At 59.6% G+C, this 13,970-nt stretch overlaps 1 protein-coding gene across 3 annotated transcripts in view; it reads right to left on the reverse strand.

The window, feature by feature from the left end:
* The window catches only part of ZFPM1 (zinc finger protein, FOG family member 1), a 74,918-nt gene extending 66,881 nt beyond the window's left edge, over positions 1-8,037 (reverse strand). For all 3 annotated transcript variants that reach the window (XM_045819156.1, XM_045819157.1, XM_045819155.1), the window contains exon 1: positions 7,659-8,037. In XM_045819156.1, the coding sequence (XP_045675112.1) occupies positions 7,659-7,698 (40 nt within the window). In that variant the 5' untranslated portion in view covers positions 7,699-8,037. The remainder of the gene's footprint in view (positions 1-7,658) is intronic.
* Between the last annotated feature and the right edge of the window lie 5,933 nt (positions 8,038-13,970).

Here is a 13,970-nt window from a genome sequence, read left to right on the forward strand (position 1 = left end):
TTCCTGCCCCAGCAGCGCCCCTGCCTTCTCCCAAACATGGGGCTGCGAGGAAGGAGAAGGGGTGGGGAGGAGAGGGACTGGAGAGGCCTCAGGAGAATACAGGACACTGGGGCAGATGGCCTGGGGGGGCTGAGCAGGCACTGCCCAGATAAACCTCTGCCCACCTCTGGGTCACAGACCCAGCTCCTGCGTCACATGTCACAGTCTCCTAGGGCCTCAGTTTTCTCACCTATAAAATGGGTCAATCAATAATGCTGATGATCATAACAGCAGGTAAGATCCCTGTGTAGAAAAGGACTGAGAGGGCTTGGGTGTAGGGCTGGCCCAGCCCAGGGTGTGGTCTAGCCAGGGCACCCTGCCCATGAGTTCCTCCTTTTTCAAAAACAAACACCCGAAGAGGAGGAAGGCAAAAGGCAGGGCTCTGTGTTGAGTGATGGGCCCCTGGGTATCTGGCAAAACATCAGTAACACAGCCCGCAGTTCTTGGGCCCCAGTGTCCACCGAGGGCACGGCCCCAGGGCAGCACTTGACAGTGTGCACCTGGGGTTTCCTGGGCCCCATGCGAAAGCCCCAGGAGGAGTCTGCTCTAGTTAAGTTCTTCCTACAGAAGTGGAAACTGAGGCATGAGAGAAGCCACTTGCCCCCAGGGTCACAGTGAGGCCAGGACTCAAGGCTGAAAGGTGGCCCCCACTGCAGTGGCCCCCTCACTCCGGAGGCAAGGGCCGGCCTGCTGCCCAGAGCCCTCAGCAGGTGGCCCAGGGCTGGAACTCAGAGCCTGGCTCCCCAAAGCGGAAAATAGGGTGGGCATGGAACCCTGGGCCCCCCGGAGAAGGGTTTCTGTCCTCAGTCCTCCTGGCGGTCCCATGGACAGCTGGGGTGGTGCGAGCAACACACCACTCAGCAGCACAAAGCCCGGGTCCCACTGGTCTTGGACCTCAGGTATGTTCCAAGTGCGGCTCTTCATTGACACTGCTGTGGCCTGGCCGTGTTCAGCTCTCAGCACAGCCACGGTGCAGCCATGGGTTACACGTATCCCACACATATGAGAACCAGGACTGGGAGTGAAGGAGACAGTCGCCAAGGTGCTCAGCTGGGAAGGGCTGTGGGCTGAGAATCTCAGGCAAGCTCTGAAGGAGTTCAGAGCTTGACCATGTCCATTTTCCCCTCCTACCCCAAGGCAGGATGCTAGTCCCGACCTTCTGTGACCTTCATGTCCTCTCTGAAAAGCAGGTCATTAAACTTGGATGTGCCCACTGAACCAATGGGCAAGCCGAGGCAGACGGAGAGCAACGGCGATGCTGCTCTCTACCCTGCGAGCACCCACCGAGTCTGCCTCCCTGCACAGACCCCGCTCCTCCAGGACCCGCTGTCCGGGGCCCACTGCTCTTCTGACCCTGCCAACTGTTGGCTGGGGACACTGGGCGTGCCTACCTTCCTCTCTAGGCCTCCAGCTCCTGTTTCGTCTGTGAAATGGGCGCAGGGACACAGGAGACTCTCACCTGGTGGCCTGGCTCTGCGGCCACTCACCTCCAGGACGGCTTGGTCCAGACCCACTCGGAGCTCAGGTAGGGAGGTTCGGAGGTGGTGGGGGAGGCGGGAGTGTCACTGACCACTCCCCAGTACAGCCTCTCCGGTTCCCCTCTCCTCCGACAAAGAGGAGATCCCACCCCAGGGACGGCAAGCAATGTGCCAAGGTTGCACAGCTTGGTTACTCGTTTGGCAGGTCATGGTGGGAATGCGCAGGACAGAAGGCTAGCCAGGAAGAGGGGTGGCACAGTGAGCTCTGTGGGCCACAGGGTCACAGAGGGGGTGGGGACAATTCCCGAGTAGGGTTCTGCATGTATTTTACTCTCTGGGAGAGCGTTTGGGAAAAAGGATTTCTCCATCTCACATGAGCTGGAAATTACAGATCTGACCCAACTGACCACAGAGATACTGTAGAGGAGGAGGGGGAGGGGGAGGGGAAGGAGGGGGAGGAGGCAGTAGGGCAGGGGGCAGACGGCTCTGGCAGCTGTTTCGGGTGACGGAGTATTTCTCTTTGATCCTCACAGCTGCGCTCAGAGGCCAGCAATGACCTCACTCCCATTTTGTAGATGGGGAAAACAAGGTTCACCTGGGGTGGACACTGTCCCTAGTCCCATGGACGGTAAGCGACTCAGCTAGGATCTAGTCCATGTCCATTTCACGCCATGTATCCATTAGATAATTTACATGACAGCTCTGGAAGGCCCTCTGTGTGAGGACAGGACAGACCCCGCCCCCCCTCACAGGGAGTGGGCCATCACACGGACTAATGAGGTCGCTGCAGGAAGGTGCATGTGGAGGTGAGGGGTGACCTGCCCGTGAGGAGCTCTGAACAGACAGACCTGAGCAACTGTGCAAAGGCACTGAGGCTGGAAGGGATGGAAAGATGCCAGAGAAAGAGTGCTGCTGCGTCTCGGGTTGCGCCCAGCCCGGGCGAGCGGCTCAGCCTTGAGCTCCCCCACAAGTGCAGGCTCACCCCTTCTCACAGGGCCACACACAGTACAGACTGAAGGAAGCCCAGCTCTTACCAGTGGGGCCACCTGCCCCCATCTGACATAGCCAAGGGCACTGAGGCCCACAGAGGGCCAGGGGACATGGAGGCTGGCTCCCTCTTCAGGTAGAACCCCCATCGCCCCTGGCCACTCCTGTCTGAGTAGGGAGCAGCAGACTAGGTCCAGAGAGCACACATGTGGCTGTGGCCTCAGCTTCCCCCTCTGTGAAATGGGGACAGCAGCCAAGGGCAGCTCCAGGAAGACCCAGCCAGGGACATGGTGGCTGGGTGGGCAGGAGCCCAGCCAGGTGCCCGAGTGTGGCCCAGCCAGCCTCCGTGAGGGCCCAGGCCTGGGTCTATGGGGTAGGTGATACCAATCGGCGAGGCAACAGCTGCCTCCAGGAGGAGGCCTGTCGATGGCAGATAGGCTGGCCGGGAGTATTATTCACGAGCCCGTCAAGCCCCAGGAACGTCTGGTTGGCATAGAAACAGGAGATAAGGGGTACAATTAATGGCATCGCATTCCCTCCTCCTTTCTTCCCCAACTGACCCATTTAAATCGCTGGCGGTGCTGGTGCCATGCCGGGCTCCCGGTGACCTCCGGGGAGGGGCCGGCTGGGCGGCCAGGACTAGGCCAGGCTCAGGCCCCCGGGTGGGGCTGGGTGAAGTCTCCCCGGGGACCACTACTGTGCGGGAATGTCTCAGGAAGGAGGCCATGGGAGACTCAGCAAGGGCAGGACTGGGAAAGACCCCAGAGCACCTCTGCTCCCAGAAGCCCATTCCACAGCTGTGGAGACCGAGGCCTGGAGAAGCCCAGAGGCAGCAGAGGGGAGAGGGCTTCAGGAAAGCAGCACGGTGTTCGTGGACATACTGGTTCAGAGTGAGGGGCCAGGCTGCCTCCCTTCCAACTCTGCCTCTGCCACTTTCTTGGGAGAGAAACTTAACCTCTTTGTGCTTTAGTTTCTTTACATATAAATGACAACAAGAATTAAGATGTGCTTAAGCTCAGTAAGTATTGCTTACTACTAATATTATTATTACTATCAAATGACTGACTGTCTTCCCTGGGGCCTAGGAATGCAGGAACACCGAGAACCGTCTGGAGCGGGGTGAAGCCCCGCCGTGGGGGGCGAGGGGCCGGACAGCGGAGCACGCCAGGCTCAGGGGCAGGGCTGTGAGCAGATCCCTCCGGGTCTGCAAGCCCTCTGTTCCCTTTGCTCACTGTGCTCAACCCTCATTCCCCCAGGGCTCTGAGAAGGGGTCCAAAGCTGGCTAAAGGCTGAACGTAGGTGCCTGTCACACTTGTTTTTCAGAGGCTGTGACAGGTCAAGTAACCTGTCCACGACGGCTCAAGTCAGAGGCAGCCAGGATGCCACAGCCCCCTCTTTCCCAGCTTCTCTGCCATCACAGTGCGGTGCGGGGCATTTCAGGGTGGCCCCTGGGAGCAAGGCAGACGCCAGGTGCCTCTGACAGCGGGAAAGAAAGCGTGCCGGGCTCTGCGCAGACAGCTGCGCTTGCGCCCGTGAGCGCGCGCACAGACCGCTTCATCTCTTCTCAGGGCCTGACCCAGGCTCTCCGGAACTGGCTCTTGCCAGAAGGCACAGCCAGTCCCACGGGTGGGTGTCAGGCTGCTGGGGAGAGCAGGCAGGTGACTTTGAAGCTCGGAGTAAATTAGTCATCCTGTGACCACCAATAATTTGTTTAATCAAACTCTGAGAATGTGTGAAAAACACCATTATCTGAGATGGAGCTGGAGCAGCTGTCAGGGCCTGGACTGGTGGGGACTGTCGGGTCAGGCGGGCCTCAGTTTCTTCTGGAAAATCCTTCCCTGGCTGGCCTCAGTTTCCCAGTGCTTGGTATCTGGGATCCACGGTCCCCAAGGGCCCTCTCACTGTAAAGGGACTCTGTAGCCCCTGGATAGCCCTAGTCTGACTTGAGGGTTCTCTCCTGTCCCCATTTTTCAGAAACAGAAACTGAGGCCCAGCCCCACACTCCCTTTGACCTCATTCTTGCCTCCTCACATAGGCTGCCCCTTCCCTAGCATCATGTGACTCCCAGCCCTCCATCTGCCCCACAACAGCCAGGAATTATTATCCCATTTTTCAGAGTTGGAAACTGAGGCCTGTCCATTGTCCCTGGGGCACCCCCATAGCGAGCCTCTTCCTGACCTCTCTGGAAGTCCTTCCTGTTCCCAAAAGTGTCCTTGACTACCTGATGTGCCCCATCTGCTCTCTACCCTGTATCCTGTGTGTCTTGACTTTCAGGAGTCCCAGGCCTCACCCCTTCCATCTCCTGCTGAAGTGTGACCCAGTGCTTGCATACAGCAAGTGCTCCATAAGACATTCTGAGTGAACCAAGGCAAATCCACAGACCTTCTCTCCTGATTTGGAGGACCTGCTCAAAAAGAAACCAGCTCCCCGGGTCCCTCTAAAACCCAGCCTGGGCAATGGAAACCACCTCGATTTTTTCCCCAAGCAAACTCCAAGCAGGTTCCACCTCATACTTGCCAGAAAACGACACCAACCCCAACATGATTCAAGAGGAAAAGCACCATCTCTCCTGTCGTAGGTGCCAACCCCACCTCTGCTTGTCTCACACCATCTAATAGAAATTAGGGGCGGGGTGTCCTCCCCTGCCCTCCCCCATCCCGGCCAGCACAGAGTCACTTTTCTTTCATTTTGACGGACTGTACCACCCGCAGGGGGAGGATCAACTTCTTGGCAATTAAGTGTGTTTGGGATGAAAACTCGCCCAGGCAGACCAACCCTGGCGCGGAAGCCCACTCCCCCGGCCCCGCCCACGTCCGAGGCCCCCACTCGCCCCAGCCAGACGCCCCCGCGCTGTTGTTGCCTTGAACCAGCAGGGCCTGGTGGCCATAGATAAGGACTCTTATCGTTCTTGGCGATCGCCATCCGGCCGACTGGCCCCGGAGTTTATCAGAGCTCACATCGACCCGGGCGGGAGGAAAGCTCAGCGGGCCGGGGGAACCAGGGGTCCCGGGCCGCGCTTCGCCCAGCGCTCCCCGCCAGCGCAGCCGGGCCTATCATCGCAACCATCTGGCCGGCCAAGGCCGCGCTCCCGCCTCGCCCTCCCCCGCTCCCACGTTTGAAGTTAATAAATGGAAGCGCCTATCGCCGCCGCCATCGGTTACTCGCCTTATCAGCGCGGCACATCTATCTCTGCGCGGAACAAAAGGCGCACAGAGGCGCGGGCAGCTGCGCCCCGGCTTTGGGGCGGGGGAGGGTGGCGGCCGCCCCAAGAGCTCTACCTACTGCCGTCCGTTTCGCGGCCTGGTTGCAGGTGAGGCTGGCGCGGCGGACGCACAGCTGCGACGGCCGCACGCACAGCCGCGGGCAGAGGGCAGGCGGGCGGGCGCCGCCGCTTGGTGACAATCAGCGCTCGCATCTTAACGCGCCAAGATCTGCCATTGGGAGGAGGCGCCCGGGGCCGCAGGCAGCAGGGAGAGTGCCCGGCCCCGCCTCCTAGGCCCTGCCCCCTCCTCTGCCCTGGTCTTGGGAACGCAGAGGGTGGGCATTAGGGTCTCCCCGTGCGCGTGCTGCAGTCTCGGTTCCCAACTCGCCCCGCTCTGCCGACCCAATTGGGCCCCGGCGCTCGCCCCGCTCTAGGCCTTATCTATGCTGGCGATCGGTTCCCAACCTGCGATCTCCCTGCCCGCGCTATCTGCATTTCTCATCACGCTGAAACACACACACACATACGCACACACGAGAACAGACCGAACAGTGGCGCACAGGGGAGGAGGGGAAAAAGAAACCAGAGAACGCGCGCAGATCGGGACCTGTGGGTGGTTTTACCTAATACTTGGGTTGACTTGATAGAAGGCGACTTTCTGAAAATAAGTCCGGCTTGCACATGGAGGGCGTCGGATTACGGATTACGGGAACCAGGATTCATGCCTGTGTTCCCCCCTCCCCAGGACCTCAGAAGTAGACACTCTCCCAGGAGTTCGCACCTACGGTCCTGGTGGCAGTGGTCATGTGGACAGAAGTGGCCCCTCAGTGCCTGGGGCTGGGCAGTGGGCTGGCCCCGACTACCTGCCCTTCTAGCCTGGGTGATGCGACCCCCGGAGGAAGTCCCTGCCTCTGCCCTGGACACCGCAGTATTAAGTTATGGGTCTGGGGCATGGAGCCGCGCTTCCTATGCGCTCGACCCGTTGCTCCTCCCGAAGTTGCGTGGCTCTCAAGAATGCGGGGCGCTCTTATCGCAGGGGCTTCGGCAGTGTGGACTCAGTGGCCACCCAGACCCCCCGAGGAGTGGCCCGCAGGCTGGATGGGCGAGAAACTTGGACACACACAGAGGCGACCCTAGCCCGGGGCGAGTCCCCAGGAGCCCCCTCTCTGATTTGGGGTGCGGGGTTGTGCCCGCAGGCATCCCAGCGCACCTTCTGCTGCTGGTGCGGCCTTGGCCGAGTCGGACCTTCAGGAGACTGTCTCCCAGCAGGGAAGTCTCCAATTTGAGACCCCGGCGAGAGTAGCTGGGGTCTGAGTAGCTGGAGCCAAGTGTTCGGGCTGCCGTAGCTGCACGCCACCGCCACCCCCACCCCCTGCAAGCCACGTGGCTCCTTGGCTAGCAAGGGTCTTCGGGCATGAGCCGCTCCTCACCACTCGGCCGCGCATTTCCACGAGGCCGCCGGTGTCCCCTCTTCCTCCCAGGTCTCTTTCTCCCTCTACATACAAAGCCTGGGAGAGTCAACCGTTCGAGATAAGATCACAATTTCAGCCCGTCCCGACAGAGCGATCTTATCAGGATGGGACTTGCAGAATGGAATATTTTAAACTTTATCTGAGCCCAGATCGGGGCCGCCTTATCGCCGCACCATCTTGGGGATGTAGGGGAGGGGTCGGTCGCGAGGTGGGCGCGCCCAAGACACCCCGCTCCCGGCCCTTTGGGAGGACACCTCTCCGGGTCGGACCCCCGGTGCCGAGCCCAGACGCAGGGGCCCAGCCCGCCGAGGAGATTAGATTACGGCGCGCTTGGCACAGAGCGCGGGGGACGCGGCGCGGGGTGAAGGTCGGCGGCGCCGCGGGCAGAGCGGGGCGGGCGGGGGGTGGGAGGCGGGCGGGGGGCCGGCGAGGGACGGCTGGGGTCGGGGACGGCGGACGGGCGAGCAAAGTTTGACTCACGCTTGATCTGCCGGGGATTGCTCTGTTTCCTTCTGGACATGTCTCCGGCGCCGCGTGCCCTCCCGGCGGCCGCCTCTAGCCCCTGGCAGGCGGCGGCGGGCGGCGGGGGCGCGGCGGAACCGCGGGACGGCTCATGCCCCCGGTCCTTGGTCTCCACGGCGCCCCGGCCCGCACCCCCAAGCAGCAGCGGACCGTCCGGAGCCGCTTCGGAGGCCGGAGGCTCGGCCCTGCGCTGCAAGCGCGCGGACCGCCGGAGGCGGCGGGCGGCGGGCTGCTGCCAGTCCTCGGCTCCCGCGCAGACGCCGCCGCCGCCGCCGCCGCTCAGCTTTTCTCAATGGAACCTGCGGGCAGCGCGCGGCGAACCGGGCGGCTTGGACCCTGGAGCTCGGGGAGGGCGGGCCGGCAGGGGCGGGACCTGCTCGTCAAGGGCGCCGCGCCTCCAAACCCGCCTGCCGCCCTGGCCCCGCCCATGGAACAGAGTGCCCGCCCCCGCCTGCTTTGAGCTGGCCCCGCCCCTCGCTCAGCGCCCCGGTCCGCCCCTGGTGTCGTGGCCCCGCCTTCACTGCGCGGTCTTCGCCCCGAGGCCCCGCCCACGGCCCTGGATAGACCTCTGGCCTCGACTCCTCCTTCGGTTCTGTAGCTTTGTCTCCAGGCCTTTCTGGGACCTTATTCTATCTCGCCGGGACCGCGGCACTGCATCCGGCCCTCCTCCAGGCCTCTCTGGACCGGCCCCTCGGCGCTAGCCCTGCCTCCCGGCTCTAGACCTGCCCCAAGCCTGACTGAATCAGATTGGGCCCCTGGATGCTGAGGCCCCGCCTCACCCCCGCCCCAGCGGCCTGGCTCCTCCCTCGCTCCGCCCTGGCTCCCCAGGGCTCCGCCCCCTACTCTTACCCCGCCCCCAGATTCTCGGTCCTGTTCCGAAGAATTGGGCACAGTCGCCTTTCCCTTGCACTCGGGAAGCGGCAGGTGAAGGGTCAGGAAACTCAATGCCTTGACACCTCACGTTTCTCTTGGGCCCGATTTGGGAGCCAGCTCTGGCCAGTGAGGGCTTCCGTCCAAATCTTTGGTGGAAGCAGCATCCCGGGATCCGCCACCGAGTTGGACGAGACCCCCCGAATGGAGAGAGGGGACCTCGGGTTCTCCTCCCTTGTGCTGAGATCTGGCAGGGAATGTGGGAAGGTGCGGAAGCTAGGGGCCTGTCCTGCACCCTCTTCCAAGCAGCCAACGGGCATCACCCCTCGGAGCCTCTACTCCATCGGGTGCTCCTTCTGGAGCCCAGGAAGCAGGCCCTTCAGCGGGCTGAGCGAACCCGCGCACCCCTCGCCGCCTGGGCAGTCTGAAGGGAGTGAGGGTCCCAGGGTCAGTACTGTCTGTTCCAGTCTTGGAAATGGAGGCGACCCTCCCTGTCCTTTGAGATATGTTCACGGGACCCCAGAGGCCCCGCATTTCTAGTGAGTCTTGCTCAAAGTCACAGCATTAGGGTCGTCCGGGAGGGAGCACAATTGTATTCTTAAAATAAAAAAGATTTTATTTATTGATTTTTAGAAAGAGAGGAAGGGAGAAAGAGAGGGAGAGAAACATCAATGTGTGGTTGCCTCTCCCTCGCCCCCCACTGGGGACCTGGCCTGCCACCCAGGCATGTGCCCTGATTGGGAACTGAACCAGCGACCCTTTGTTTTGCAGGGCGGTGCTCAATCTACTGAGCCACACCAGCCAGAGCACAGTTATATTCTTTTATTTTAATATTCTTGGCTTGAATTTGGTGCCTGCCTCCTTTACCCTATATTCACACACACAAAATAGGGAGATGTTAGGGCCCCAGGGCTACCAGGTAGGATTTTTGCAGAGTCCCACCCATCTGATGGAAGATAATCATCATCACTGTCACATGCAGAGGCTGGCTGAGTGCAGAGCTGTCTGCCTGCAAGACCCCCCACCCCCACCTCATTCTGACCCCTGTAACCTTTGTCCCCAATCCATGGATAAGAAGAAGTGTTATCCCCAGAGCCTGGGCACTCTCTCCTGCCCTGCCACTACTCTCAGGTGGTCTCTGGGAAGTAGAGTGGCAGGCAGGGCAGGAGGCAGAGGTCCACCCTGGGACCACCCACTGCCACTGGGCAGACAGGAACACTAAGGCTGGGAGGCCAAGAGACCGGCCCAGGGTCACCCAGCTCCCTACCCGGGTAGGCCTTCCAACAGCTGCCTCATGCTGTATCCGCTCACTGAGGAGCATGGAGCCTTGCTCACTGAGGGGATACACTGGCTGGTTCACTCAGCACAAGGCTCCCACAGTGTTTGTTGACAGAATGAGGCACTTCACCTGTCTGTGCTTCCCACTGAGCTTACTGCCCTCCCAAAGTTGGGGACTTGGGAATCAGAGGGATTACTGGAGGCCATGAGCTATGTCTGGGGCTCCATGAACCTCAAAGTTGGCGCTGCTGAAATATCTGTGTTAAGGAGGATTCTGAGGATCAGTAGGAGAGAGATCCATGACCTATTATTGATATCTGTCTAAGGTGCAGGATGAGAAAATAAGCATCACTTTGGCCACTTCTTTGCCCATAAACAGGACCCAAGAGGAGAAACACATCCAAATCACCCATGGATTTAGGAGCAGAGGCAGGTCAGAAACAGAACCTGCTGACCAGGACTGGCTACATCATTTTTGGGGCCCAGTGTAAAATGAAAATGTGGGGGCCCCTTGTTCAAAAGTTGAGGATTTCTGGGGCAGTGACAGCAGCAGAGTGTGGGAAGAAGCCATCTTCCCACAGGCCCATGAAGTGCCGTAACAACCCTGGACCCAGGTGAGAGCAGCTTCTGGAGCACTTTCCTTCTATGCTTTGCCCCCCAATCTGCTCTGAGGGGTTGTTTTTATCCCTGTTATACAGAAGAAGAAACTGTATTGTTGGTGATCAATGGTGATGCCACGGGACCTGAATATACTACTAGCCCTCAGAGGAGGTCTGTTGATAAAGGTGAACTGAGGAAAGAGGAACAAGCAATGTTGAAAGGAAGGCCTGGGTTAGTCCAGAGTAGGAGTGCCTGCCTCTGGCTGGGGAAGTCAAGGAAGGCTGCCTGGAGGAGGTGACATCTGAGTGGGACTTTGCAGGAATTCCTAATCAGGTGGGAGAGGAGGAACAGGGTGTGGGGTTGCTGAGTGTGTCTTCCCTGGCCATCTCCATCCCGCATGGACTGCCCGTTGTGAACTCTAATTTTCACCTATCCCTGTGTGCCTGTGAGGAGTGCCAGCATTCACACCCGAAAGTCATTAGTGGAGTAAACAGAACGGCATTCAGTCTGAAAGGGAGCTGTCAATGCTTGCTGTGGAGCTGGGAGGGGCTTTGCCTGGAGCTGGGCAGCCCTGACCATGGTCTGGTTGTTTCATGCTCACTGGATTCCAAGGCTAATAGCAGGCTTTCTGGAGGCCTCCCAGGAGGCTCCACGGGTGTCTGGGCCTAGGAAAGGCTCCTGAGCATGGCTCTGTCCTGGATGCCCAGTCTAGGGGCGATGTCGTTGTTGTATCACCAGGATTTTCTAAGCCCTTCCTTTGGGCTGGTTCATATTCTCTCATTGGGTCCTTGTGCAACCCCTTGCTGGTTACACCCATCAGGGTCACCCAGGCAGACAGTGGCAGAGCTGGGCCTGGGACACAGTGTTCAAGGCTGTGGTGGTGATGAAGATACCAAGGCTCAGAGTGGTCCTCCAGCTCAGGCATAGCAGAGCTTCCTGCAGCCCCAGGCAGGCTGACTCCAGAGCCCGTGCTCTTAACCCTGGCCTGGGAGTCTGGATAACTGGCTCGGAATCCTGTTGCTGTCACTTTAGAGGGCGGGATCTGAGCAACCTGGTCCTCGGTTTCCTCACTGGTAAGTGTGGGCAGCCCCTGACCCCTCAGGGCTCCTCTAGCCTCGGTGCCATTGTGGTTCTGGGCTCATGTCTGGTCTACCTCTGCCCTCTGACATGTGGGCTGGCAGTCTGTGGGCATACCCTGCCCCTGGAGGGTGGCCCAGGCCTGGGAAGTTGCTGTGGCTGGGGGAGGGAGGTAATTGTGGCTGGGGGAGGGAGGTAATTGTGGCAGGTCCCCAATGTCAGACTCTGCACTGATTGTTGAGCTATGACCAAGTGAGCCACAGAATGTTCTAGAAAATGAAGCTGGCCATTGAAGAATGAAGAGGGCATTCAAGAAAGAGTGACGGGAGAAGAGCGTTCTCAGGTGAGGGAAGAGTGGGTACAAAGGTGGGCAGGGCCGAGTGTGGGCAGCAGACTGGCCATGGGCGGAGCAGGCCCTGAGGCCAGGCTGCCGGAAAGGCCTCGGGGTACCGTGCCCACCAAGCCCTCTTTCTGTTTCACTGTCTCTCCTGTGTTTGTGACTTCACCTCCCTAGAGCTCCAGAATGCCTCCTGAGATGCTGCCACCACCCCGTTTTGTTCCAAGCCTCCCTTACCCACTGCCCTAACCCTTGCCGCCCCCACCCTGCCAGTCCCCGCAAACCACTCCTGCCCCTGCTGCCTGCGATAACCTCTACCCTGCTCTTACACTTTTTTCTGAACCTCCTTGTGTCTGGGTCCAGGTGCCCTGCAGGCTGGGCCTCCACTCCAGCTTGCGGCGACTGGAGAGGCCTCTTCTGCAGCCCTCCGTGCTGTCGTCTTACACTGGCAGCTGCGAGAGTAATGTCATGGAGGGCTCCTCAGTGCCAGGCCCGGTGCCGAGCACTAATGCAGGTTGATGCGCTGTCTGCTATAATGGCTCTCTGAAGGACTGTAAGGGTTTTCATTTGCCAGATGAGTCAACTGAGGCTCAGAGAAGTGAAGTGACTTGCCCAGGGCCATACAGCAGGTAAATGGTGGAGCTGGATTCTCCCCAGGAAATCCACACCCTCTGCTCCAGAATGACCACCGGTTGCTGTGTTGGAGGGAAGGGGCCCAGTCCGTACCAAGGCCCCTGCCTGGGCCAGGCCTCACTACCCACCCCACCCCCCACTTCCTCCTGCCGGTCAGCCCAAGGCTCTGGAGTCTCTGGGCAGCTGTGTCAGGGGCCCATCCTGACATTCATCAGCACTGGCTCTGTGAAGGGTTTAATTAACTTCCTGTTTCAATGGAGGATAATGAGTTTTAAGCACCACATGACTCCGTAAGGAGGTCAAAAGGCAGTGAGGATGTCAAAATAAATTAAGTGAGGAATCAGGAGGCTGCCTGTGAAACGGGCAGAGCAGAAGCTGGCCCAGAGACAGCTAGCTGCTGCCTCGGCCACCCCAGGCAGGTGGGAGCAGGTGGGTGGGCTGCAGCCTCGGCCACCCCCACCGTGAATGGGTGGCTCTCGCCTTGGAGACTGGGCGCAGGCAGTTCTGCCTGCAGCTGGGAATTCCATGTGGGGGACAGTAGAGAGAGTCGGCCTGAGACCATGCCAGATAAACCCCACCCTGGGCCTGGTGCTCCTCTATAAAGCCAGTGTCTCTAACAAGTCACACTCTCGGATATCCTGGGACATGAAGGGTGTTGCCTGGAGACTGCCCTAGGTCCTTGGGTGTTAGCTAGAGACACATTTTCATGCAGCTGCCCAAGTGTGGCCCATTGACCCCTTGTGGTAAGGTGGTGCTGGGAGCAAGTATTATCTGGAAGGAAGTATTAGCTGGACATTTCCCAACTCTGAGAGCTGGGGTCACGTGGTCATATCACTAGATAGGAAATGCACACTTACCCACAGGAAGACTTTCTTTCTTTCTCCCCTTTTCCTCCTTCTCAACTCCCTCCCCCCCTCCTCCTCTGTTCCCACCCCTTGGCCTGGCTCCCTTCCCTCCTCCCTGGTCCCTTCCTTCCTTCTTCCACCTACAAACTTGTTTTGAGCTCCTACTCTAGGCACTAAGGGTAAAACCGTGAACACACACAACATGTCACTGAGAGCCCAGCAGCAGGAGGACAACAGCCACAGCTAAGGAGTGGGCCCTGGGGCACACTAGAAGGTCAAGTGTGGCATAAAACAGGGTGGGGGTCTGTGGGGGCCCTGGGGGTGCAGTTGCCACTTTAGGCAAGGTGGTTAGGGAGGCTATGGAGAGGAAGTATCATCTGAGTACCTGTACCTGAAGGAGGTCTGTACCTGAAGGAGGAGCCAAGTGCACGCTAGGGTGCAGAGCCATGAGACGCACCAGCCAGCTGCACCACTGAGGCCTAAGGGCATCTTCGAGTGCCATGGCTGGTGGGTCTTCAGTGATCTTTGCACCCATTTAAGCAGTGGGAAAATTGAGGTGCTGAGGTTGGTGAGGAGCCTGAGGTCTGCCTCCCAGTCCAGAGCCTGACCATCCTCAGTATCTATGGTTCG

The sequence above is a fragment of the Phyllostomus hastatus genome, unplaced genomic scaffold (assembly GCF_019186645.2).
Source record: "Phyllostomus hastatus isolate PE091 unplaced genomic scaffold, TTU_PhHast_1.1 phas_scaffold_345, whole genome shotgun sequence".
Classification (NCBI taxonomy): domain Eukaryota; kingdom Metazoa; phylum Chordata; class Mammalia; order Chiroptera; family Phyllostomidae; genus Phyllostomus; species Phyllostomus hastatus.